This window comes from Taudactylus pleione, unplaced genomic scaffold (genome assembly GCF_031769625.1).
Source record: "Taudactylus pleione unplaced genomic scaffold, aTauple2 ptg000966l, whole genome shotgun sequence".
NCBI lineage: Eukaryota > Metazoa > Chordata > Amphibia > Anura > Myobatrachidae > Taudactylus > Taudactylus pleione.
In genome coordinates, this window is record NW_028285367.1 from 46,637 (window position 1) to 74,252 (window position 27,616).

General features: G+C 51.2%; 1 protein-coding gene across 3 annotated transcripts in view; it reads left to right on the forward strand.

The window, feature by feature from the left end:
• Positions 1–27,616, forward strand: part of APBB1 (amyloid beta precursor protein binding family B member 1) — a 125,322-nt gene that overhangs the window by 32,038 nt on the left and 65,668 nt on the right. For all 3 annotated transcript variants that reach the window (XR_015873001.1, XM_088460044.1, XM_088460045.1), the window contains 2 exons: positions 7,733–7,793; positions 7,989–8,114. Coding sequence is in view for 2 of the 3 variants with exons in the window: in XM_088460044.1 (XP_088316170.1) it covers positions 7,733–7,793; positions 7,989–8,114 (187 nt within the window). In the remaining variant the exon portion in view is untranslated. The remainder of the gene's footprint in view (positions 1–7,732; positions 7,794–7,988; positions 8,115–27,616) is intronic.

A 27,616-nucleotide genomic window follows, 5' to 3' on the forward strand; every position in this document is an offset into this window, starting at 1 on the left:
TCAGGATCCAGCCTCCCTTTGTGCCTCCTGTGGCTCCTTGGGACTTGGCGGTGGTTCTACGGGTCCTGCAGGGTCCTCCGTTTGAGCCTCTTGAGTCGGTGGAGCTGAAGTGGCTGACATTTAAGACCGTTTTTCTCCTGGCAATTGCTTCGGCCAGGAGGGTGTCTGAATTGGGGGCGCTTTCCTGTCGCCCTCCTTTCCTGATTTTTCACCAGGACAGAGCGGTGCTCCGCACTCGTCCTGAGTTTTTGCACAAAGTGGTCTCGAAGTTCCACATTAATCAGGAACTTGTTGTGCCAGCTTTTCAGTCCCCTGATGTTTCAGCTGGTGAGACTTCCTTAGATGTGGTCCGGGCGCTTAGAATTTATGTGGACCGGACGGCTTCGGTTAGGAAGTCTGATTCCTTGTTTATCCTCTTTGGTTTTCACAAGAGGGGTTGGCCTGCCAACAAACGTTAGCCCGTTGGCTTCGTTCCGTTATTTGTGAGGCTTATGCACAGGAGGGTTTACCTGTGCCAGCCTCTGTTAAGGCTCATTCCACTCGTTCTGTGGGTCCCTCTTGGGCTGCTAGACGTGGCGCTTCTGCTGTTCAGCTGTGTAAGGCAGCCACTTGGTCTTCTATTCAAACGTTTTTGAGGTTCTATGCGTTTGACACCTTCGCCTCTCAGGATGCATCCTTTGGGCGCCGGGTGCTCCTTTCAGCACAGGAGCGTCCCCGCCCTTAGTTGAACTGCTTTGGGACATCCCCAAGGTCAACCCTGTGGACCCCCTATGGACCCTGAAGTAGAAAACAAGAGATATGGTAAGAACTTACCTTTGTTATCTCTGTTTCTACGAAGTCCATAGGGTCCACAGGGCGCCCGCCCTGACGCACCTGGCTTCAAATGGGCTGTGTGGCTGGTCACCGGTTTTCCGTCTCACATTGCTGTGAGTATGGTTTCTTGTGTGTTCCAGTCTTCCTTCTCTCTGTTCCATATTCTCCTCCGGCCTAGGCTGCTTACCAACTGAGGTGCCTGTGGCTCGGGGGCGGGGTATAGAGGAGGACCCAAGTGCATCCTGGGAGCTAAAAGCTTAACTGTGTGGTGCCCATGGATCCTGTTCCAGCTATAACCCCAAGGTCAACCCTGTGGACCCTATGGACTTCGTAAAAACCGAGATAACAAAGGTAAGTTCTTGCCATATCTCTTGTTATGTATGCAGGGGTAGGGTGACCGGAGTACGTCCCTCTCTATGTATACAGGGGTAAGGTGACCGGAGTACGTCCCCTCTATGTATGCAGGGGTAAGGTGACCGGAGTACATCCCCTCTATGTATGCAGGGGTAAGGTGACAGGAGTACGTCCCTCTCTATGTATGCAGGGGTAAGGTGACCGGAGTACGCCCCTCTCTATGTATGCAGGGGTAAGGTGACCTGAGCACGTCCCTCTATGTATGCAGGGGTAAGGTGACCGGAGTACGTCCCCTCTATGTATGCAGGGGTAAGGTGACCGGAGTACGTCCCTCTCTATGTATGCAGGGGTAAGGTGACCGGAGCACGTCCCCTATATGTATACAGGGGTAAGGTGACCGGAGTACGTCCCCTCTATGTATGCAGGGGTAAGGTGACCGGAGTACGTCCCTCTCTATGTATACAGGGGTAAGGTGACCGGAGTACACCCCCTCTATGTATGCAGGGGTAAGGTGACCGGAGTATACCCCCTCTATGTATGCAGGGGTAATGTGACCGGAGTACGCCCCCTCTATGTATGCAGGGGTAAGGTGACCGGAGTACGCCCCCTCTATGTATGCAGGGGTAAGGTGACCGGAGTACACCCCCTCTATGTATGCAGGGGTAAGGTGACCGGAGTACGTCCCCCTCTATGTATGCAGGGGTAAGGTGACCGGAGTACGCCCCCTCTATGTATGCAGGGGTAAGGTGACCGGAGTACACCCCCTCTATGTATGCAGGGGTAAGGTGACCGGAGTACGCCCCCTCTCTATGTTTGCAGGGGTAAGGTGACCGGAGTACGCCCCTCTCTATGTATGCAAGGGTAAGGTGACCGGAGTACGTCCCTCTCTATGTATGCAGGGGTAAGGTGACCGGAGTACGTCCTTCTTTCTGTATGCAGGGGTAATGTGACCGGAGTACGCCCCCTCTATGTATGCAGGGGTAAGGTGACCGGAGTACGCCCCCTCTATGTATGCAGGGGTAAGGTGACCGGAGTACACCCCCTCTATGTATGCAGGGGTAAGGTGACCGGAGTACGCCCCCTCTATGTATGCAGGGGTAAGGTGACCGGAGTACACCCCCTCTATGTATGCAGGGGTAAGGTGACCGGAGTACGCCCCCTCTCTATGTTTGCAGGGGTAAGGTGACCGGAGTACGCCCCTCTCTATGTATGCAAGGGTAAGGTGACCGGAGTACGTCCCTCTCTATGTATGCAGGGGTAAGGTGACCGGAGTACGTCCTTCTTTCTGTATGCAGGGGTAAGGTGACCGGAGTACGCCCCTCTCTATGTATGCAAGGGTAAGGTGACCGGAGTACGTCCCTCTCTATGTATGCAGGGGTAAGGTGACCGGAGTACACCCCCTCTATGTATACAGGGGTAGGGTGACCGGAGTACGCCCTTCTTTCTGTATGCAGGGGTAAGGTGACCGGAGTACGCCCCTCTATGTATGCAGGGGTAAGGTGACCGGAGTACGTCCCCTCTATGTATGCAGGGGTAGGGTGACCGGAGTACGCCCTTCTTTCTGTATGCAGGGGTAAGGTGACCGGAGTACGTCCCCTCTATGTATACAGGGGTAAGGTGACCGGAGTACGTCCCCCTCTATGTATGCAGGGTATGGTAACCGGAGTACGTCCCTCTCTATGTATGCAGGGGTAAGGTGACCGGAGTACGTCCCTCTATGTATGCAGGGGTAAGGTGACCGGAGTACGTCCCCTCTATGTATACAGGGGTAAGGTGACCGGAGTACGTCCCTCTCTATGTATACAGGGGTAAGGTGACCGGAGTACGTCCTCTCTATGTATACAGGGGTAAGGTGACCGGAGTACGCCCTTCTTTCTGTATGCAGGGGTAAGGTGACCGGAGTACGTCCTCTCTATGTATGCAGGGGTAAGGTGACCGGAGTACGTCCTCTCTATGTATACAGGGGTAAGGTGACCGGAGTACGTCCCTCTATGTATGCAGGGGTAAGGTGACCGGAGTACGTCCTCTCTATGTATGCAGGGGTAAGGTGACCGGAGTACGTCCCTCTCTATGTATACAGGGGTAAGGTGACCGGAGTACGTCCTCTCTATGTATACAGGGGTAAGGTGACCGGAGTACGCTCCCTCTATGTATGCAGGGGTAGGGTGATCGGAGTACGCCCCCTCTATATATGCAGGGGTAGGGTGACCGGAGTACGTCCCCTCTCTATGTATGCAGGGGTAAGGTGACCGGAGTACGCCCCCTCTATTTATGCAGGGGTAGGGTGACCGGAGTACGCCCCCCTCTATGTATTCAGGGGTAGGGTGACCGGAGTACGTCCCCTCTATGTATGCAGGGGTAGGGTGACCGGAGTACGCCCTTCTTTCTGTATGCAGGGGTAAGGTGACCGGAGTACGCCCCCTCTATGTATACAGGGGTAAGGTGACCGGAGTACGTCCCCTCTATGTATGCAGGGGTAAGGTGACCGGAGTACGCCCCCTCTATGTATGCAGGGGTAAGGTGACCGGAGTACGTCCCTCTCTATGTATGCAGGGGTAAGGTGACCGGAGTACGTCCCTCTATGTATGCAGGGGTAAGGTGACCGGAGTACGCCCCCTCTATATATGCAGGGGTAAGGTGACCGGAGTACGCCCCCTCTATATATGCAGGGGTAGGGTGACCGGAGTACGCCCTTCTTTCTGTATGCAGGGGTAAGGTGACCGGAGTACGCCCCCTCTATGTATACAGGGGTAAGGTGACCGGAGTACGTCCCCTCTATGTATGCAGGGGTAAGGTGACCGGAGTACGCCCCCTCTATGTATGCAGGGGTAAGGTGACCGGAGTACGTCCCTCTCTATGTATGCAGGGGTAAGGTGACCGGAGTACGTCCCTCTATGTATGCAGGGGTAAGGCGACCGGAGTACGTCCCCTCTATGTATACAGGGGTAAGGTGACCGGAGTACGTCCCTCTCTATGTATACAGGGTTAAGGTGACCGGAGTACGTCCTCTCTATGTATACAGGGGTAAGGTGACCGGAGTACGCCCCCTCTATATATGCAGGGGTAAGGTGACCGGAGTACGCCCCCTCTATATATGCAGGGGTAAGGTGACCGGAGTACGTCCTCTCTATGTATGCAGGGGTAGGGTGACCGCAGTACGTCCTCTCTATGTATGCAGAGGTAAGGTGACCGGAGTACGTCCTCTCTATGTATGCAGGGGTAAGGTGACCGGAGTACGTCCCTCTATGTATGCAGGGGTAAGGTGACCGGAGTACGTCCTCTCTATGTATACAGGGGTAAGGTGACCGGAGTACGTCCCTCTCTATGTATACAGGGGTAAGGTGACCGGAGTACGCCCCCTCTATATATGCAGGGGTAAGGTGACCGGAGTACACCCCCTCTATATATGCAGGGGTAGGGTGACCGGAGTACGTCCCCTCTCTATGCAGGGGTAAGGTGACCGGAGTACGCCCCCTCTATGTATGCAGGGGTAGGGTGACCGGAGTACGCCCCCCTCTATGTATTCAGGGGTAGGGTGACCGGAGTACACCCCCCTTTATGTATTCAGGGGTAGGGTGACCGGAGTACGCCCTTCTTTCTGTATGCAGGGTATGAGCAGAGATGCTGACAGCATTCCTTTATCATAATACTGCAGCCTCTATGCTTCTTGTTCCGATACTACGGCTGACAGACTGTGCAGCGATAGGGTTGCGGTGGATGAGTGGAATGCAGTCTTCATATCAGGGGTAAATAACTGCTGGGAGGCAGGCATACCTCCACCCCTGGGCACTGTGTCTCCTGGGCGGTACAGCATGGGGCCCTGGCGGAGCAGCTGTGCCAGGCCCCGGTCTCTGGTTCACAACGTTTTTCAGATGCACCGCAATGTCTGAGTGTGCCCACCTGTGTCTTGTGTGATGATCATTGGGAATAAAAACCATTTTCAGTCCCCGTATAGCAGCGGCTGAATCTCTGTGTCCTCACTGGTCATAACAAACTATTTATAAAGGTAAATGAGGGCAAATAGAGCGGGGCAGGTGGGAGACCAGCCTACCCCAATGGGTCTAGAAAACATTATTTAACAGTTTAATGATCCCGTCTTCACCTTAATGTACTTTGGTGGCACTGGTGTCTTTTGTTAGGTCTATACATTGTTTGTTGTAGAACCTTCTGTAATCCGGTCTGGTACGTTCCCTCCTGCTGCTGTCCTTGTCAGCTTGGTTAGGAAAGCAGAGTATGGGGGCATAGAGGAAGGGGATAGGTCAGACGTTCAAATGCCCAAAAGCAGGAACGAACCTCTGTACAGCGGGTACACAATGCGACCGGTGGTATTTCATACCCATTCCATACAGCAGTGTATTCACAGACCATAATACAAATCCCATTCCAAGGTGTTCTATCCACGTGTCACCCTGCAGTGGGAGGGGCTGACTGCATGTGTCACAGGTGTCTTCTCTCTGTCACCCTGCAGTGGGAGGGGCTGACTGCATGTGTCACAGGTGTCTTCTCTCTGTCACCCTGCAGTGGGAGGGGCTGACTGCATGTGTCACATGTGTCTTCTCTCTGTCACCCTGCAGTGGGAGGGGCTGACTGCATGTGTCACAGGTGTCTTCTCTGTCACCCTGCGGTGGGAGGGGCTGACTGAATGTGTCACAGGTGTCTTCTCTCTGTCACCCTGCAGTGGGAGGGGCTGACTGCGTGTGTCACAGCTCTCTACTGTCCGTTACCCTGCAGTGGGAGGGGCTGACTGCATGTGTCACAGCTCTACTGTCCGTTACCCTGCAGTGGGAGGGGCTAACTGCATGTATCACAGCTCTACTGTCCGTTACCCTGCAGTGGGAGGGGCTAACTGCATGTGTCACAGCTCTACTGTCCATTACCCTGCAGTGGGAGGGGCTGACTGAATGTGTCACAGCTGTCTTCTCTGTTACCCTGCGGTGGGAGGGGCTGACTGCATGTGTCACAGCTCTCTACTGTCCGTTACCCTGCAGTGGGAGGGGCTGACTGCATGTGTCACAGCTCTCTACTGTCCGTTACCCTGTAGTGGGAGTGGCTGACTGCATGTGTCACTGCTCTCTACTGTCCTTTACCCTGCAGTGGGAGGGGCTGACTGCATGTGTCACAGGTCTCTACTGTCTGTTACCCTGTAGTGGGAGGGGCTGACTGCATGTGTCACAGGTCTATACTGTCCTTTACCCTGTAGTGGGAGGGGCTGACTGCATGTGTCACAGCTCTCTACTGTCCGTTACCCTGTAGTGGGAGGGGCTGACTGCATGTGTCACAGCTCTCTACTGTCCGTTACCCTGTAGTGGGAGGGGCTGACTGCATGTGTCACAGCTCTCTACTGTCCGTTACCCTGCAGTGGGAGGGGCTGACTGCATGTGTCACAGGTGTCTTCTCTCTGTCACCCTGTAGTGGGAGGGGCTGACTGCATGTGTCACAGGTCTCTTCTCTCTGTCACCCTGCAGTGGGAGGGGCTGACTGCATGTGTCACAGGTCTCTTCTCTCTGTCACTCTGCAGTGGGAGGGGCTGACTGCATGTGTCACAGCTCTCTACTGTCCGTTACCCTGTAGTGGGAGGGGCTGACTGCATGTGTCACAGCTCTCTACTGTCCGTTACCCTGTAGTGGGAGGGGCTGACTGCATGTGTCACAGCTCTCTACTGTCCGTCACCCTGCAGTGGGAGGGGCTGACTGCATGTGTCACAGGTGTCTTCTTTGTTACCCTGCGGTGGGAGGGGCTGACTGCATATGTTACAGCTCTCTTCTGTCCGTTACCCTGCAGTGGGAGGGGCTGACTGCATGTGTCACAGGTGTCTTCTCTCTGTCACCCTGCAGTGGGAGGGGCTGACTGCACGTGTCACAGCTCTCTACTGTCTGTTACCCTGCAGTGGGAGGGGCTGACTGCATGTGTCATAGTTGTCTTCTCTCTGTCACCCTGTAGTGGGAGGGGCTGACTGCATGTGTCACAGCTCTCTTCTGTCCGTTACCCTGCAGTGGGAGGGGCTGACTGCATGTGTCACAGGTGTCTTCTCTCTGTCACCCTGCAGTGGGAGGGGCTGACTGCATGTGTCACAGGTGTCTTCTCTCTGTCACCCTGTAGTGGGAGGGGCTGACTGCATGTGTCACAGGTGTCTTCTCTCTGTCACCCTGCAGTGGGAGGGGCTGACTGCATGTGTCACTTGTCTCTTCTCTCTGTCACCCTGCAGTGGGAGGGGCTGACTGCATGTGTCACTTGTCTCTTCTCTCTGTCACCCTGCAGTGGGAGGGGCTGACTGCATGTGTCACAGGTGTCTTCTCTCTGTCACCCTGCAGTGGGAGGGGCTGACTGCATGTGTCACAGCTCTCTACTGTCTGTTACCCTGCAGTGGGAGGGGCTGACTCTGTCTCATATATTCTCCGCCTCTCTGTACTGTGACTGAGTCGTCCTGAAGGCTAGTGTCAGTCCTTCCTTGTTGCTGAGCTGGTGTCATATTTGAAGCGCCTCTGTTCCTCTGTTTTCCCGGTCTTTGTTTTGGTTAATGAGATGAGAGAATTGTGTTTTATATATGACTGTTATTATATTACAGCTGCATTCAGTCCTCGGATGAAGAGAGGGGGCCCATGCTGATTTCTGACCCGGGGCCACAGGTATGTTCCTGCATCTTTCCTATGTAACAATGTACAGTACACTGTCATTAGAGCTGAGGAGCTCGGGCCAGGTAATTAGAAGGAGAGTGATGCTTCCACCAGGACAAGTCTGACCCCACAAATCGCAGCTGTCTGCGGACGCCAGGGACTGATAAGGCAGGTGCTGAATGGCTGATATTGGGGTGTCTCTTGCAGAGGTTCCCGGTGCACTCTCTTGGTTGGGTTGAAGTCACAGAGGAAGATTTGGCCCCGGGAAGAAGCAGCATAGCAGTCAACAGCTGCATCAGACAGTTATCACTTCACAGCCAGAGCCTGAGCCAGGTAACGCTAATGCCTCACCTCGTGCTATCACTGTGTGTGTGTACATGGGCGCTCCAAGGTCCAGGTGTAATATGTGTGTGTGTACATGGGCGCTCCAAAGGCCAGGTGTAATATGTGTGTGTACATGGGCGCTCCAAGGTCCAGGTGTAATATGTGTGTGTGTACATGGGCGCTCCAAAGGCCAGGTGTAATATGTGTGTGTGTACATGGGCGCTCCAAAGGCCAGGTGTAATATGTGTGTGTGTACATGGGCGCTTCAAAGGCCAGGTGTAATATGTGTGTGTACATGGGCGCTCCAAAGGCCAGGTGTAATATGTGTGTGTACATGGGCGCTCCAAAGGCCAGGTGTAATATGTGTGTGTGTACATGGGCGCTCCAAAGGCCAGGTGTAATATGTGTGTGTACATGGGCGCTCCAAAGGCCAGGTGTAATGTGTGTATCTGTGTGTACATGGGCGCTCCAAAGGCCAGGTGTAATATGTGTGTGTGTACATGGGCGCTCCAAAGGCCAGGTGTAATATGTGTGTGTGTGTGTGTACATGGGCACTCCAAAGGCCAGGTGTAATATGTGTGTATGTGTGTGTACATGGGCGCTCCAAAGGCCAGGTGTAATATGTGTGTGTGTACATGGGCGCTCCAAAGGCCAGGTGTAATATGTGTGTGTGTACATGGGCGCTCCAAAGGCCAGGTGTTCCAAAGGCCAGGTGTAATATGTGTGTGTGTACATGGGTGCTCCAAAGGCCAGGTGTAATATGTGTGTGTGTACATGGGCGCTCCAAAGGCCAGGTGTAATATGTGTGTGTGTGTGTACATGGGCGCTCCAAAGGCAAGGTGTAATATGTGTGTGTGTGTACATGGGCGCTCCAAAGGCCAGGTGTAATATGTGTGTGTGTACATGGGCGCTCCAAAGGCCAGGTGTAATATGTGTGTGTGTACATGGGCGCTCCAAAGGCCAGGTGTAATATGTGTGTGTGTACATGGGCGCTTCAAAGGCCAGGTGTAATATGTGTGTGTACATGGGCGCTCCAAAGGCCAGGTGTAATATGTGTGTGTACATGGGCGCTCCAAAGGCCAGGTGTAATATGTGTGTGTGTACATGGGCGCTCCAAAGGCCAGGTGTAATATGTGTGTGTACATGGGCGCTCCAAAGGCCAGGTGTAATGTGTGTATCTGTGTGTACATGGGCGCTCCAAAGGCCAGGTGTAATACGTGTGTGTGTGTGTACATGGGCGCTCCAAAGGCCAGGTGTAATATGTGTGTGTGTGTGTGTACATGGGCGCTCCAAAGGCCAGGTGTAATATGTGTGTATGTGTACATGGGCGCTCCAAAGGCCAGGTGTAATATGTGTGTGTGTACATGGGCGCTCCAAAGGCCAGGTGTAATATGAGTGTGTGTACATGGGCGCTCCAAAGGCCAGGTGTAATATGTGTGTGTACATGGGCTCTCCAAAGGCCAGGTGTAATATGTGTGTGTGTGTATGTATGTGTACATGGGCGCTCCAAAGGCCAGGTGTAATATGTGTGTGTACATGGGCGCTCCAAAGGCCAGGTGTAATATGTGTGTGTGTACATGGGCGCTCCAAAGGCCAGGTGTAATATGTGTGTGTACATGGGCGCTCCAAAGGCCAGGTGTAATTAGGGGCTGTGTGTATGTATGTGTGTATATAGATGTGTGTGTGTATCTGTGTGTGGGTGTATGTATGTATATAGATGTGTATGTATCTGTGTGTACATGGGCGCTCCAAAGTCCATGTGTAATTAGGGGCTGTGTATGTATATGTGTGTGTATGTATGTATATAAATACGTGGAAGTACATGGGCACTCCAAAGGCCAGGTGTAATTAGGGGCTGTGTGTATGTATGTATGTATGTATGTATGTATGTAAATAGATGTGTGTGTATCTGTGTGTACATGGGCGCTCCAAAGTCCAGGTGTAATTAGGAGTCTGTATGTGTGTGTATCTGTGTGTGTATGTATATAGATGTGTGTGTATCTGTGTGTACATGGGCGCTCCAAAGGCCAGGTGTAACTAGGGTGGTGTATGTATGTGTGTGTGTGTATATACATGTGTGTGTATGTATGTATATAGATGTGTATGTATGTATTGTACCTGTAAGTCAGTGGTTTCTTGTTCCCTTATTTATGTACTATGGGCCTCATTCAGAGCCGCTCGTAAGCGGCCGCTCGTTCGTTCTGACCGATGTTCGCACATCTGCGCATGCGTACGGATTTTAATACGCATGCGCGAACCAGTGAGTGCGGCCAAAAATCGTTTGTTCGCTATATAGCGAATGCCTGCTACTTTGTGTGACAGAAGGAGGCGTATGTGGGTGGTAACAGGGGAAGGTGTTTGAAAACGGGGAGTGGAGATCAGAACACAGGCGTGCTTAAAGGTCAAAACGGGCGTTTTAAGGGTGTGCATAATTAATCCAGCAGCGTCATTGACCACGTCACTTGGTTTTTTTAACTCAGAACTGCTCGCAAAATAGCGGTTGAAAAAAACCAACCTCAAGAATAGCGAGCAGTTCATACGCTGTACGATGTACTCGATTAATCTGTTAAATAGCGGACATGACGTATGGTGCGAGCGGCCAGGGGGCGTATTTTTCAAAATTACAACCGCAAGTTTTGCTCGCTCGTTCAGACTTAGAAGCGTGAACAGACCGCAAAGTGCGAACGGTTCATTTGAATAGCCACCCCTTTTTAGAAAACGAACGACCGCAAATAGCGAGCGGCTCTGAAGCAGGCCCTGTGTAAGGCGCTGCGGAACACTTGTGGCACCATATAAATAAAGGAATATATATATATATGTATGTATATATATATATATATATATTAAACAATATAAGTGAGTAAATATATATAGTAAAGTGCTATCGGTGCAAATACTCAGATGCAATACATGACCAAATGCGATAAAGAGCTGTTCAGTGATAAAGTATATACTTAGCACATAGAGTTAAAAATATATCATTTATTTAAGATACAATTATATTTAGGTGCTCTGTTTAGTAACAATAGTAAGTAATCCCGTACTGGAGTGGCTAGATATGATTAGATGTTTGGTTAAGAATCTTATGTGTCTATATAGGTATACAGGTTGTAATATGAGCAGCGTATTCATACTTCCGGTTCTGCTTTTTCCTATTTTTATGAAGTGCAGCGTCATATATATATATATATATATATATATATATATATATATATACACACACAGATGTACATGTATGTATTGTTACTTATTCCTCCTCCCGATACCTATTTATATCCGTACCTTATATATTTATTTGTTCATCTCGACTTCCTCTAGTATTTCTATCTGATGTTTCCCATATATATTATAAATCTCTTTTTATATATAAATATAGATCTCATTTTCACATTTAATAAATGCTAGACTACTACAACTTTTCCTAACTTCATGCTAACTATGGTATATCATCTACTAATGGTATGTTTCCCACACTGCCCAAAATTCAAGATACAAGATGAATGAAGACGCATACCCCCATATTGATAACCAGCAGATGGCTAGGGATGAAGCTTGCGCTCTAAAGAAGTAGCAACCAGCCATGCGTTCCAGAGAAGGGATATGACCAACTGAGCTTCACTGGAAAATGTTGATGTCCAGGGCCTCATACAGGCGGTCCGTGTGGCCATGGAGATTGAGAACGAGTCCAAACATGCCTGTTTCAGGATGTTAAAAGCACCGCTACAATCTTTCCTCTGTCTGATCAATTAGTGGATCATTTAGAGGAGGCTTGGAAATCTCCAGGAAAGTGTTTCCAACCTCAAAGACATCTGGTTTACACTTATCCTTTTGAGGAGAATTATTTCTCTAAATGGGAAACTGCTCCTCAGGTGGACACGCCTAGTTAAGAGTGCAACTCTGTCTATGCCATTCATGTCCTCTTTGAAAGATGTTACGGACAGGAAGGTGGAGGTTTGTTTAAAGTCCATTTATTCTCTTTCAGGAGGGGCTTCCAGGCCAGCTATGGCCATCTGCAGGGTTGCCAGGGCCATGGGACGCTGGCGAGGACTTTGGATGCTACCAGTGAGCAAATAGAACTGGTGGGTTATCTCAGGGTTTTGGCTACATACATTAATGAGGCTGCCTTAGATGTTAGCCTTTTAACATCCAGGATTTCAGCTGCGGCCATTTCGTCACGTTGTTCCCTATGGTTGCGCTCTTGGAGAGCAGATTCTGAGTCTAAGAAAGGGTTGGAGTGTTTACTCTTTAATGGAAAGGTCTTGTTTTGGCCGGATTTGGACAAAATTGTGGACACATTGGCAGCTGCAAAATCTGCTTGTCTACCGTTGGCCCCGACTCCATCAGGGTCTGGAACCTCCTCCTTTTCGGACCTATCGTCCTCAGGGAAACCCTAAGGTTCAGTCCTTTCCTAGGCCATCAGGAGCCAAGAAGGTTACCAAGCCCAAGAAACAGGCGGGGAGCACCAGAGACGTCCGGCTGCCAAATCTGACGATAAACCCTCAGTCTCACGGGACGCTCGGGTGCAGGAAGTGATCTCTCACAGGTATGCCCTCTCTTTCCGCAGAAGGCCTCCTCATCAGTTCTTCACCACGGGACTTCAGTCAAACCAGGACAGGGCCTTAGAGATCCAGAATGTAGTACACTATGCTCCAGGCAGGAGTCATAGATCCGGTACCGTTTCCTCAGTGAGGAACGGGTTATTATGCCAACCTTTTTCTGGTTCCAAAACTGAACGGTTCATATCGGCATATCCTCAATTTCTACTTCAGGGTCCATAGGGTATCCACAGGATACCTTGGGGTATAGGTGTGACGTCAGTCGCAGGGCACCAAAGAGTTAAGCTTTCAGCCTCCCAGGATGCACTAGGTCCCCCTCCTATACCCCGCCCCCGGGCCAAGGCACCTCAGTTTAGTTTGGTGCCCGGCCGGAGTCGGGTGCACCTGTTGGAGTGGGGGCTAGAAGAGCCCCTGAAGCTTATTCTTCATGCAGCTGTGGCTGCACAACTGGATGTACAGCATGGACAGTCAGTCCTGACGTCCATGCTGTCTTCCCTACACCCCGCCGGTACCAGAACGCCGGTACTGATCCGGGGATGCTGGTGGGCGTCTGGGGTCACAGCTAGCGGTGACCCCAGATGCTCCGGACCATGGCCGGATTCAAGGGGGACAGAGGTAAGCAGCGGGGTCCCGCGGTGGGTCCCCGCTGATCACATGGTCCTAAGTCCCCAGGCAGGGGGCTCCCTGGGGACTGGCTGCAGCGTGGAGCCAGGCGACCAACCTGCGCTTCCACTACCCCCTGGGACAGCGGACCGCAGCAGAGCGGTAGCGCTGCGGCGTCCCAGGGGTTAAATGCATGCCAGGGGAGCGCGCCTTCCCTGTCTCACAGCCGGCGCCTCCCCCGCTGCACACAGCCCTCTCTGCATGCTGCCGACTGGTCCTGTGGCAGCGCTCCTCCCCCAGGCCAGCCTCCTCTCTGCTCCTCGGCGGCCATCTTCTCCAGAACGCATGGTGAACGCTGCTGGAAGTGCTGGACGGAAGCATCGTGGTCTGGGTCCCCCCGCATACCTCTCCTCCGCTGTGGTCAGGTCTGTGTATGCAGCGCTGTGTCCTACCAGGCCCTGTGTCTGTGTAGTTGAGTGATCAGCGCTGTTAGTGCAGGAATTGTTATTTCTCTGCATTGTATGTGACTGTGCTAGCGCTGCTGCCTGTAATCTTTTCTTCATCTAAACTGTCAGCTTTATTACTGTCCCTGTTCTTTCTGCTAAAGCCCTTGCGGTGCGGTGCTGCAGGGTGGTCTCTCGCCTATTTAATACTTAATTGGTGAGAGAGGTCACATACGTGGTGCCATCATGTCTGAAAGTGATTTTCCCCTCCGGCTACAGTGTACCACGTGCAAAGTACCGTTAGCGGAGGGGGAGGGTAGCGCGGAGGGCCTTTGCCGGCAGTGTTTGTCCATGGCGCGGCCTATTACGGTTACAGCACCGGTACAGGAGCCGCCCTGGGCTTGTTTCGCTCAGGCGTTAACAGCTTTAGTGGGCCAGTTAGCTCCGCAGCCCGCGTTTACTCCGATGGGTTTGTCCCAGCAGTCTGTGGTGTCGTCACCCATGCAGGGGTTCCCACGACAATTGGTGGTACCCCACAGTCTCCCTATTTCCCCGCTCCCGGGTTCTCAGGAGCCAGCGTGGGTTAACTCCCTGACGAGTTCTGTACAGCACTTGTCGGATGTGTTGCAAGGGGAGTCTGTGATGCGGTCTCATAAAAGGCCGGTGGCGTCTCTGTCCGCTCCTTATGAGGATGACGAAGGGACGTCTGATGATGGGGAGATTCTAGATCCTTACGATCAGGAACCTCTCCATACTAAGGACGCTGATGCTAAGTCCAAAGTATATATTCCTGGACTTATTCGGGCGGTCCGCACAGCCTTGGTGATTGAGGACGAAGTTCCCCCAGCGGCTAAATCTAAGTATGCCTTTTTCAAAGATGTGAAGGGCGATGCCACAGTCTTTCCTCTTTCGGGTCAGTTGGTGGACCATTTAGAGGAGGCGTGGAAACAACCTGGCAAAAGATACCAGCCGCAGAGACGCCTGGCGGTGGCTTATCCGTTCGCGGATAATTATTTTGCTAAGTGTGAATCCCCTCCACAGGTGGATTCTCACGTGACCCGTCTTGTCCGTAGTGCCACATTGCCGATGCCATCCATGTCCTCCCTTAAGGATGCTACGGACCGCAAGGTAGAAATCTGCCTGAAGTCCGCTTATTCCCTTGCAGGGGGGGCAGCACGGCCGGCTATGGCCATTTGCTGGGTTGCCAGAGCGATGGAGCGCTGGGCGGATTCATTAGAGGCTTCTTTTGAATCCGACTGTCCGGCCGATCAGGCGGAGTTGATTGGCAATCTCCGTGATTCGGCCACCTACATCAACGAGGCGGCTCTAGACAATTAGTACTCTGGTGTCTAGAATTTCTTCAGCAGCGGTAGCTGCTCGTCGCACCTTGTGGCTGCGATCCTGGAAGGCGGACGCAGATTCCAAGAAAGGTCTGGAAGCGTTGCCGTTTACCGGAGAAGTTCTCTTCGGTCCGGATCTGGATAAGATTGTGGCCACGCTGGCGGCAGCCAAATCTGCCTGTCTCCCGTCGGCCGCTGCTCCTTCTGGTTCGGGACCATCGTCCTTTCGGTCATCTAGGGCCCAGGGCAGGCCCAAACCACAGTCGTTTCCTCGACAGGCTGGCCCTAAGAAATCGGTCAAGCCCCGGAAGCAGGCATGGAGTACCAGACGTCCGGCCCCCAAGCCAGATGACAAGCCTGCGGCCTGACGGTCCGGGCCTCCCTTTGGGGGATCCCAGGGTGGGAGGCCGCCTGCTACAGTTCGCCCAGTGTTGGTCGACCACTACGACAGACACTTGGGTTCTGGAGGTGGTTTCTCACGGATACGCCCTCTCCTTCCGGCACAGACCCCCGGCTCGCTTCTTCACCACGGGTCTCCCATCAGACCGGAACAAGGCTACGGAGCTGCGGAAGGTATTGCACACTATGCTCCAGGCTGGAGTTATAGTGGCGGTTCCATTCTCCCAGAGGGGCCAGGGTTTCTATTCAAATCTATTTTTGGTACAGAAACCCAATGGGTCATATCGTCCGATTCTCAACCTCAAAGCACTCAACAAGTCTTTGCGGGTCCCGAAGTTTCGGATGGAGACCCTACGGTCCATCATTCTGGCGCTGGAACCTGGGGACTACTTGGTGTCATTGGACATACAGGACGCTTACCTGCATGTCCCTATTCTTTGGCGCCATCAACAGTTCCTCAGGTTCGCAATCAGCTGCGACCACTTCCAGTTTCGGGCGTTACCTTTTGGCCTGGCAACAGCACCACGTGTTTTCACCAAGGTGATGGCGGTCATGGCGGCTTCTCTGCGGCTGCAGGGAGTCCGCATGTTGCCGTATTTGGACGACCTGTTATTGGTGGCAGGATCTCCAGAGCTCCTGTTACGCCACTTGGACCTGACCATTGCACTGCTGCAACGGCACGGCTGGCTAATCAACTGGCAGAAGTCCACTCTAATCCCGTCTCGGAGGATTCTGCATCTTGGAGCCTTATTGGACTCGGGACAGCAAAGGATCTTCGTGACGGAGGACAAGATCTCTGCTTTACAGTCAAGGGTGCGCAGTTGTCTGCACAGCCGCCGGGTGTCCTTACACTCGGCGATGAGGTTACTGGGCTCCATGGTGTCGGTGTTCGACATGGTGGAATACGCCCAGTTTCACTCCAGACCTCTGCAGCACCTGATCCTGTCCAAGTGGAACGGGCTGACTCAGTCTCTGAAGTCCCAGACGATTGTGCTCACCCAGGAGGTTCGCCTGTCCCTTACGTGGTGGTTACAGACGACCCACCTCAACAAGGGACGTCCGTTCTGGGTTCCAAATTGGGTCCTGTTGACAACGGACGCCAGTCTTCGGGGCTGGGGAGCAGTTTCGGGTCCACACTTGTTCCAGGGCAGGTGGACGCCGACAGAAGCGGAGCTTCCAATAAATATCTTGGAACTCCGTGCGGTCTTCAATGCTCTCCAGCAGGCACAGCGGTTTCTCCAGGGTCGCCCGGTGCAGGTCCAGTCGGACAACGCTACCACCGTGGCCTACATAAACAGGCAAGGAGGAACTCGCAGTCGGGCGGCTCTCGTAGAGGTCTCTCGGATCCTGGTTTGGGCGGAGCGCAATCTTCCGGCCATATCAGCGGTCTTCATCCCGGGAGTGCTCAATTGGGAGGCGGACTTTCTAAGTCGCCAGGACGTTCATCCGGGGGAATGGTCCCTGCACCCGGACGTTTTTCAACTACTGGTGGACAGGTGGGGTCTTCCAGAAATCGACCTCATGGCGTCCCGGCACAACAACAAGTTGCCGGTGTACGGGTCTCGCACAAGAGACGAAGGGGCGTCTCTGGTGGATGCTCTGTCCGTCCGGTGGACGTTCCGGTTCGCATACCTGTTCCCTCCGGTCTCCCTTCTTCCACGGGTAATCCGGAAATTCAAACAGGAAGGAGGGACGCTCCTGTTGATAGCTCCCGCGTGGCCCAGACGGCACTGGTTCTCAGACCTTCAGGGTCTGTCCGTGGACATTCCTCTGCGGTTGCCGCTACGACCGGACCTTCTGTCTCAGGGTCCTTGCCTTCACCCGGACCTGACTCGGCTGTCTTTGACGGCGTGGCTGTTGAGACGGCCATGCTGAGGTCCCGGGGGTTTTCCAGCTCTGTGGTGCGTACCATGTTGCGAGCTCGGAAACCGTCTTCCGCGAGGATATACCATCGCGTGTGGCATACGTTCTTCCAGTGGTGTCGACCGAGAGGTTATGCACCGCGGGAGTTTCGTCTGTCTCGGATTCTCGCCTTCCTGCAAGCGGGACTAGATCATGGGCTTCGCCTTGCTTCTTTGAAGGTACAGGTTTCGGCCCTATCTGTCTGGTTTCACCGTAGGATTGCTACAATCCCGGATGTGCGCACCTTTATGCAGGGTGTTCTCCGCATTCAGCCGCCCTTTGTTCCACCTGTGGCGCCTTGGGATTTGGCTGTGGTCCTGAGGGCTCTCCAAGGACCGCCGTTTGAACCACTGGGCTCAGTGGATCTTAAATGGCTAACAGCTAAGACTGTTTTCCTTCTGGCCATTGCTTCGGCCAGACGTGTTTCTGAGTTAGGGGCTCTTTCTTGTAGACCCCCTTTCTTGGTTTTTTATGGGAACAGGGCAGTGCTCCGCACTCGGCCCGAGTTTCTTCCCAAAGTTGTTTCCCAGTTTCATATTAACGAGGAAATAGTTGTTCCGGCCTTTAACTCACCGGGTCTTTCCGTGGGTGAGGCCTCTTTGGATGTTGTGCGGGCCTTAAGGACTTATGTTGACCGCACTTCTTCGTTTAGGAAGTCGGACGCTTTGTTTGTCCTCTTTGGCTTCCGTAAAAAGGGTTGGCCTGCTTCAAAGCAAACTTTGGCAGCCTGGATCCGTATGGCTATTTCTGAAGCTTATCTTCATGAAGGCCTACCGGTCCCTCCTTCTCTGAAGGCTCATTCCACTAGGTCTGTGGGTCCTTCGTGGGCAGCTCGACGTGGTGCCTCGGCAGTTCAGATCTGCAAGGCTGCTACGTGGTCTTCTGTCCATACCTTCGTGAGGTATTACAGGTTTGACACCTTCGCCTCTCAGGATGCTTCCTTCGGGCGGCGGATTCTCCTTTCTGCACAGGAGCGTCCCCACCCTTAAAGGATACTGCTTTGGGACATCCCCAAGGTATCCTGTGGATACCCTATGGACCCTGAAGTAGAAAATATGAGATATGGTAAGAACTTACCCTTGTTATCTCTATTTCTACGAAGTCCATAGGGTTCCACAGGACTCCCGCCCTGTCGCACCTGTGCTGCAGATGGGCTTTGCTCTGGTCACCGGTTTTCTGTCTCCCTCTGGTGAGAATGTGATTCTTGTATGTGTCCAGATCTTTGTTCTCTCTCTTCCTTCTCCTCCTCCGGCCTATGGCTTGGTAACTAACTGAGGTGCCTTGGCCCGGGGGCGGGGTATAGGAGGGGGACCTAGTGCATCCTGGGAGGCTGAAAGCTTAACTCTTTGGTGCCCTGCGACTGACGTCACACCTATACCCCAAGGTATCCTGTGGAACCCTATGGACTTCGTAGAAATAGAGATAACAAGGGTAAGTTCTTACCATATCTCATATTATCAAGTCCCTGAACAAATTTCTCTGAGTACCTCGGTTCAAGATGGAAATCCCGCGGCCTGTTATACTGGCTATGGAACCTGGGCATTTTATGGTGTCTCTGGATATTCAGGATGCATACCGGCATATTCCAATTGCTTCAGCTCACCAGAGGTTTCTCAGGTTTGCTATCCTACAGCAACTTTTCCAGTTCAAGGCCCTGCCGTTTGGTCTTTCTACTGCACCGCGGGTGTTTACCCAAATTATGGTGGTAATGGCGGCCTATCTGCAGCTGCAGGGGTCCGCCTGTTGCCATACCTGGACGACCTTCTGCTGCTAGCCGGGTTTCCAGAGGTACTTCACCACCATCTACAGTTTACAGTCTCGGTGCTGCAAACTCATGGTTGGCTGATCAACTGGAAGAAGTCCTCCCTGACTACCTCCGAGAAGATGCCCCATCTTGGGACACTTTTGGACTCTCAACAGCAGTGGATCTTCCTGACCCAGGACAAGATCTCCTCCATTTTGCATAAACGAGTACGCAGATGCCTGCACAGTTGCCGAGTGTCGATTCACTCGGCAATGCAGTTACTGTGCTCCATGGTATCAACTCTCGTCATGGTGGAGTATGCCCAGTTTCATTCCTGGCCTCTGCAGACATTGATCTTCTCCAGGTGGGACGGATCTTCACATCGGATAAGGACACAAGCATGGTGCTCTCTCTCTGGAGGGGCATCTGTCTGACTTGGTGGCTTCAGGCGGGTCACCTCACCAAGGGGCGCCCCTTTTGGATTCCGGACTGGGTCCTCCTGACAATGGACGCTTGACTCCGTGGTTGGGGCGCAGTAACAGGTCCACAGTTTCAGGGAAGGTGGACAGCAGAGGAGTCTGCCCTACCAATAAACATATTGGAACTTCGGGCGGGCTTCAGGGTCCTACAGCAAATCAGACTCATACTTCACGGAAAGCCCGTGCAGGTTCAGTCAGACAACTACACGACGGCGGCTTATATCAACCGTCAAGGAGGAACTCTAACTCTGGTAGCACTGACAGAGGTATTGCGCATTCTGAAATGGGCGAAAGGCAATCTTCCTGCCATATAGGCAGTCTTCATACCGGGAGTACTCAACTGGGAAGCGGACTTCCACAGGCATCATGATGTGTATCCAGGGGAATGGTCTGTTCACCAGGAAGTGTTTCAGCTCCTAGTGGACAAGTGGTGTCTTCCATAGATAGACCTCATGGCATCCCGACACACAATCACAAGCTGCCGGTGTTCGGGTCCAGAACAAGAGACGCTGAGGCTCTTCTCGTGGACGCTCTGTCAGTAAAGTGGACCTTCCAGTTTGCATACATGTTTCCTCTGTCCTCTCTTCTTCCTCGGGTGCTTCGGAAGTTCAAAGAAGAAAGAGGCACCGCCCTGCTGGTGACTCCAGCGTGGCCTAGAAGTCACTCGTACTCAGATCTTCAGTCTCTCCATCGACACTCCATTGCTGTTGCCTCAATGTCCGGACCTGTTATCTCAGGGTCCTTGCCTTTACCCAGACCTGGGTCGTCTGTCTTTGACGGCATGGGTCTTGAGACATCCCTCATGGGGTGTAAGGGTTTTTCTACCTCTGTGGTTTCTACGCTCAGAGCACGAAAGTCTGCCTCTGCCAGGATTTATCACAGGGTGTGCCATGCTTATTTTGATTGGTGTTGTCTAAGAGGGTACGACCCCCAGGTGTTTCGGATATCCATAGTTTTGGCTTTCCTGCAGGTAGGTTTGGACCTTGGTCTCCACCATGCTTCACTGAAGGTGCATGTCTCTGCCCTTTCTGTGTGGTTCCAGCGAAGGATTGCTCCTTTTCCTGATATCCGCACTTTCCTCAAGGGGGTCCTTCGCATTCAGCCAACCTTTGTCCCTCCTGTGGCTCCTTTTGGGATTTGGCTGTGTAGAGCTCTTCAGGGCCCTCCATTTGAACCTCTGGGTTCAGTGGACCTGAAATGGCTTACGGCTAAGACTGTGTTCCTTCTGGCTATTGGCTATGGAACTTGGGGATTACATGGTATCCCTGGACATTCAGGATGCTTACCTGCATATCCCCATAACGCCTTCTCACCAGCCTTTTCTACGGTTTTGCTTTTCTGCACCAAATTTTCCAGTTTCGGGCGCTGCCCTTTGGTCTATCAATGGCTCCAAGGGTCTTTACCAAAGTTATGGCTGTCATGGCAGCCATTCTATGGAGTTGGGGTATACGACTCCTGCCATACCTGGATGACCTCTTGCTGGCTGGTTCTCCGGAGGTATTTCAACACCACCAACGCCTGACAATCGCTTGTCTACAAGCACACGGGTGGTTGATCAATTGGGAAAATTCCTCCCTAATTCCCTCACAGCGGATGGTTCATTTGGGAGCCTTTCTGGATTCTCACCAAGAGAGAATCTTTCTAACTCTGGAAAAGATCTCCACGCTGCAACTGCGAGTGCGCAGGTGCCTCCGCAGTCGCCGGGTGTTGGTACACTCTGCGCTGCAGGTACTAGGATCCATGGTGTCCACATTCGACATGGTGGAATATGCTCAGTTCCATTCAAGACCCCTGCAGGGGCTGATCCTCTCCAGGTGGAATGGATTACCCCACCGGTTCAAGGCTCAGACGATGGTGCTCTCTCTGGAGGTGCGTCTGTCTCTGTCTTGGTGGCTTCTGACATCTCATCTTACCAAGGGTCGCCCCTTTTGTACCCCGGACTTGTTACTTCTAACAACGGAGTCCAGTCTCCAGGGTTGGGGCGCAGTTACCGGTCCGCAATCATTTCTGGGCCGTTGGTCAGCGGTCGAAGTAATCCTTCCAATCAACATATTGGAACTTCAGGCTGTGTACAGGGCCCTCATGTTGGCAAAACAGTCTTCACGGAAAAGCCGTGCATCTTCAGTCCGACAATGCCACCACAGTGGCTTACATCACCATCAAGGAGGCACTCGAAGTCGGGCAGCAATTACAGAAGTGTCACGCATTCTGACATTTCATTCCGGGAGTTTTCATTTGGGAAGCAGACTTCCTCAGCCATCACGACATACATCCAGGGGAATGGTCTCTTCACCAAGATGTGTTTCAACTCCTAGTGGACAAATGCGGCCTCCCAGAGGTGGACCTCATGGCCTCCCGTCACAATCACAAATTACACTGCACAACAATGAAAATGTTTCCGATGTGAAAATAATTCTAATTGATTTCAGCATGCAAAGAATGAATATGATATTTAAAACTCTGTAAGCTCTGAGTTCTGAGATATAGCCCATTTATGACGATGTAGGGGTATTCCTAGTGACGTGGGAGAATGGAGAGAATCTTACCAGCAATCTGCGTTCCGCGCAGAGCGGGCGGGGCCTAATGACCCAATTAAATGAATCAGTTATTTGTCCCCTCCCCTATTCAAATATATGCGATTCCTGGGATTACCCACACAAGATAACTGTGGTGCACTGAGTGACAGCATAGGGAGCGATTCCACCAAGACATTTCAGCAATGGAACAAAGATATCAGGGGAGGTGACAGTGACAAGAGATGCCCCAGAGGAGGAGTACAAGCGACAAGCAAAGAGAAAGCACCCCATGTATAGGCCACTATATTACATAGTACTTTCCTATGCTGTATGTGTGTTTCCTATGCTGTATGTTTGTTTCCTATGCTGTATGTTTGTTTCTTATACTGTATGTGTGTTTCCTATGCTGTATGTGTGTTTCCTATGCTGTATGTGTGTTTCCTATGCTGTATGTGTGTTTCCTATGCTGTATGTCTGTTTCCTATGCTGTATGTCTGTTTCCTATGCTGTATGTCTGTTTCCTATGCTGTATGTCTGTTTCCTATGCTGTATGTCTGTTTCCTATGCTGTATGTCTGTTTCCTATGCTGTATGTCTGTTTCCTATGCTGTATGTCTGTTTCCTATGCTGTATGTCTGTTTCCTATGCTGTATGTCTGTTTCCTATGCTGTATGTTTGTTTCCTATGCTGTATGTTTTGTTTCCTATGCTGTATGTTTGTTTCCTATGCTGTATGTCTGTTTCCTATGCTGTATGTCTGTTTCCTATGCTGTATGTCTGTTTCCTATGCTGTATGTTTGTTTCCTATGCTGTATGTTTGTTTCCTATGCTGTATGTTTGTTTCCTATGCTGTATGTTTGTTTCCTATGCTGTATGTTTGTTTCCTATGCTGTATGTTTGTTTCCTATGCTGTGTGTTTTGTTTCCTATGCTGTATGTTTGTTTCCTATGCTGTGTGTTTGTTTCCTATGCTGTGTGTTTGTTTCCTATGCTGTGTGTTTGTTTCCTATGCTGTATGTTTGTTTCGTTTTGTGTTCTTATTTGTGATTGATTGAATTAAAACAAATGTTATTTATTTTCTATCAAGAAAATATTAGATTATTTTAAAATAGCTTTTCACTATATTACTAATGTACATACAGTATAGTGCAAGTAGTGTAGCTCAAAAAATAGAGCTAGTAAAACATTCTGAAATCATTTTAGTTTTTCTTGACCTCAAATTAGTAATTATGACTATTCTTAGAAAGGAAACAAATGTAAAAGTATTAATTTGTTGTACAGTGTTACCAGTGTACGGGTCCAGAACTACAGATGCCGAAGCAAACTTGGTGGACGCTCTGTCAGTGAAGTGGACCTTCCAGTTTGCGCACCTATTTCCTTCAGTATTCCTCGGGTTCTTCGGAATTTCAAGCAAGACGGGGGCACGGTCCTGCTAGTGGCTCCAGCTTGGCCCAGACGTCATTGGTACTCAGATCTACAGAGTCTCTCCATTGACACTCCGTTCCTATTGCCTCAAGGTCCAGACTTGTTGTCTCAAGATCATTTCCTTTACCCGGACCTGGATCGTCTGTCTTTGACGGCGTCGGTCTTGAGACATCCCTCCTAAGGTCTAAATGATTCTCTGGCACTGTCATCAACACGATGCTTAGAGCGCGAAAACCTGCTTCGGTCAAGATCTACCACAGAGTGTGGCATACATATTTCCAGTGGTGTCGCTCAAGGGATTACAACCCTCAAGTGTTTCGTATTTCCAGAATACTGGCATTCCTTCAAACTGGGTTGGACCTCGGCCTCCGCCTCCGCCTGGCCTCGTTGAAAGTGCATATCTCTGCCCTGTCAGTGTGGTCACAACAAAGGATAGCTCAGCTCCCGGATATTCATACCTTTCTGAGGGTGTTCTCCAGATTTAACCTCCCTTTATCCCCCCAAGTGGCTCCTTGGGATTTGGCGATAGTTCTTCGGGCCCTCCAGGGTCCTCCATTTGAACCACTAGATTTGGTGGAACTCAAAGTTAACAGCTAAGACTCTCTCTTTTTCTCCTGGCAATTGCTTCTGCCAGGAGGGTGTCAGAATTGGGGGCGCTCTCCTGTCATTCTCCCTTTCTGATATTTCACCAGGACAGGGCTGTGCTTCGTACTCGCCCAGAAGTTTTTCCTAAAGTGGTTTCTAAATTCCACATTAATCAGGAAATTATTGTACCGGCCTTTCAGTCATCTGACCTTTCGGCTAGTGAGGCCTCATTGGATGTGGTCCGTGTTCTCAGGATTTACGTTGACTGTACCGGTTCCCTTCGGAAATCAGACTCCTTGTTTGTGCTTTATGGATTTCACAAGAAGGGATGGCCAGCCAATAAACAAACCTTGGCTAGATGGCTTCGTGTGACTATCTCAGAGGCTTACACACAGGCAGTAAATACTATTCGATTATTAATATTCAGGTGCTTGAACAAATGTAAGATTGTTTCTAAGAATATGTTTCTCTTTATAAAAATACAGTGAGTGTAACTACAGCTCCTACTAAGTAATCCTGATTTCTACTTCAGGGGTCCATAGGGGGTTCACAGGGTTGACCTTGGGGTATAGGTTGGGAACCAAATCCGGGCACCAGACAGTTAAAGCTTTTAGCTCCCAGGATGCATTGGGTCCACTCTCCCTATAGCCCCGCCCCCACGCCAGAGGCACCTCAGTTTAAGTTGGTGCCCGGCCGGAGTCGGGTCACCGTTATCGCAGGGGGGACTGATTAGCAGCCCCTAAACTTTATTTAAATTTTTTTAGTTCAAAGTTTTTTATTTTTACTTTGGACTCTTCTGAGCGGCAGTGTCGGACTGTCCATAGGACGTCCAAGCTGCCGCTCCGTCACCACGCCGGCACTGAGACGCCAGTACAGATCTGGGGATCTCAGCGGGACCCCAGAGTCTGTACTAGCCGCACTCTGTGGGCGCCCAGGACTGCTGCCGGATGAACGGGGAGCAGGTAAGTTGCAAAGCGCTACATTGCGGCGCCCGCGGGCAATATGCAGTCCGAGGCCTCCGGTCTCTGGGGACAGACCGGAGGCGGTGGCGGCGGGCTCCTCCTCCATGGAGGCATACCCCGCGTGTCCACTAGCCCACCAGGGACTTAACGATTGGCGGTGGAAGCCGGCGTTCTGGGGTTTAATAGCCGGCCAGGGGAGGAAGCCTTCCCTGTTGTAGCGGCTCCTCCCCTCCCCTCAGCGCTCCTTTCAGTGTCTACAGTCTGGCGTAGCTGAGCTGCTTCCTCCGCGGGCCGCGCTGCTTCTGAGGTCTCCAGGCGCCATTTTCTCTGGTGCAGCTGCAGAAATCTCCGGAGATGGCGTTTGGCTCAGTCCCCCTGCGCACCTCACCATCAGGTCAGTGTACACAGCGCTGTAGCCTTCCCAGACACTGAATCTGGGTAAGTTGAATGCAGTGACATAGTGCAGTATATTGTATGTCATGCTAATGTATGTACAGTGTGTGTGTGTGTATGTGTATATATATATATATATATATATATGTGTGTGTGTGTGTGTATATATATATTCATATATATTTCTGCATTGTATGTGACTTATGCTAGTGCTGACTGTCTGTACTTTATTCTCTCACCTGTCAGTGTATATCTATCCCTTTTCCTTACCATCTGCCCTAATACAGCTGTACTTAGGGTGGTTCTGAGACCTCACATTTATATACTTGTCAATATATGTGAGGTTTGTCATATACTGTTGCGTGCTGAACGTTGCCATATTTTAGGTGGAACTGTGTGCATACGCTGATAATGGGTCCCTGCAGCTAAATCTTAGCATCAGTCAGGACCGGTATGGCGCTGCTTCATATTTCCGTGAAGATGGTTAGTCAGATGTATCTGACCAGGAGATAGAGCGTGATAATGCACCCATTTTTGCTATCCTGCAAGTCTTGGGCTACCGGTGTTAGTGCGGAGGATTTGACTCAGAAAGGGTTATGTATGCGGCGCCATCTGGTTGCGGCCCCTTACACGACCCCCTTGGGCGGTTTGTTTCTCAGGATCCTCTCAATTGCGGATCGCCGGGCTGGCGCCATTGTTGTACCTCACTTGGGGTTACTTCTTCATACTGCCCTTTTCATCTCGCAGTTTCTTGCACTTTACCCCTGTGTCACTCCTTGCTGGAGTTTTTCACAGTACATGAATTACCTCCGATACCACATCGGTCTGTCATTCCCCTTGCAGGAATTACCGCAACAGCCACCCTGGGTGGATGTCGTTTTCTACGAAACACAAAATGGCGTAATATACACCCTGTGGTTACTTCCCAGGTGGCTCTGCCGTGAACTGGATGATGTATCGGGCTCTTTCCTTCTCACTCGAGGGGAGCCAATTTAAAGTATTATTATTATCCCTGCTTTGGGGCTGGTAGTCAGGTCCATTCTGGTTATAAAGAATGTCGATCCTGCACCTGTACCATACACCCTCAGTTTAACGTGGGGATCCCCGTTTCTGTCCAGCGGGTGGATCTCAGGGCGGGTGTCTGGCTGTCGCCAGATACAAGGTATCACAAAAGCGATTTGGCCTCCTGTTTTACTACAGGTATAACCCAGCTATTATATATACAGGAGCTTTGTGCTGCTCAGATTCTGTTTGCAGCTGGCAAACATAAAATATTGGAGTATTGCAAATTACCAAAATAGTATATTTTGGAGATTATTGTCTGTGCAGGTTACAGGACCATCTGATAATTCTGTTCATATATATTTTAAATGTTTCAAATATTTAATATGTATAATAAGGGCTAATGCATATTGAATTTTATTGATATTTCATTTAATAAAAACAACCTTTTATATAATCGAACCTTGTTATACTGTAGTCACCCTCTGAATAACCAGCTGCTTTTTGCTACATATTATATATCTATTTTTGGGATTGACTACCCCAATCAGCTGAAGTATCCATGGTGTGGTAATAACTCATCAGACGCCTAGGTACCTCTCTTGTTGGTAGTTTCCTTATTTGTGGTCTTTGGATATCACAGGAAAGGATGGGCGGCCAATAGCCTGACATTGGCTAGATGACTCCGTATGTCTATCTCTGGGGCCTACACATAGGATAGGCCTTTCTGTTTCTGTTGATGCTTATTCTACTCGGGCTGTGGGTCCCTCCTAGGCGGCTCGCTGTGGCGCCTCGGTTGTTCTGCCTTGCTAGGTGGCCACGTGGTCTTCTGTCCACACCTTTTTATGGTTCTATGCATTGGTTTCCTTTGCCTCTCAGGATGCTTCCTTTGGGCGACGGATTCTCCTCTCAGCACAGGAGCGTCCCCACCCTTATAAGGACTGCTTTGGGACATCCCCAAGGTCAACCCTGTGGACCCTGAAGTAGAAAACAAGAGATATGGTAAGAACTTACCTTTGTTATCTCTGTCTCTACGAAGTCCATAGGGTCCACAGGGCGCCCACCCTGACGCACCTGGCTTCATATGGGCTGTGTGGCTGGTCACCGGTTTTCCGTCTCCCATTTCTGTGAGTATGGTTTCTTGTGTGTTCCAGTCTTCCTTCTC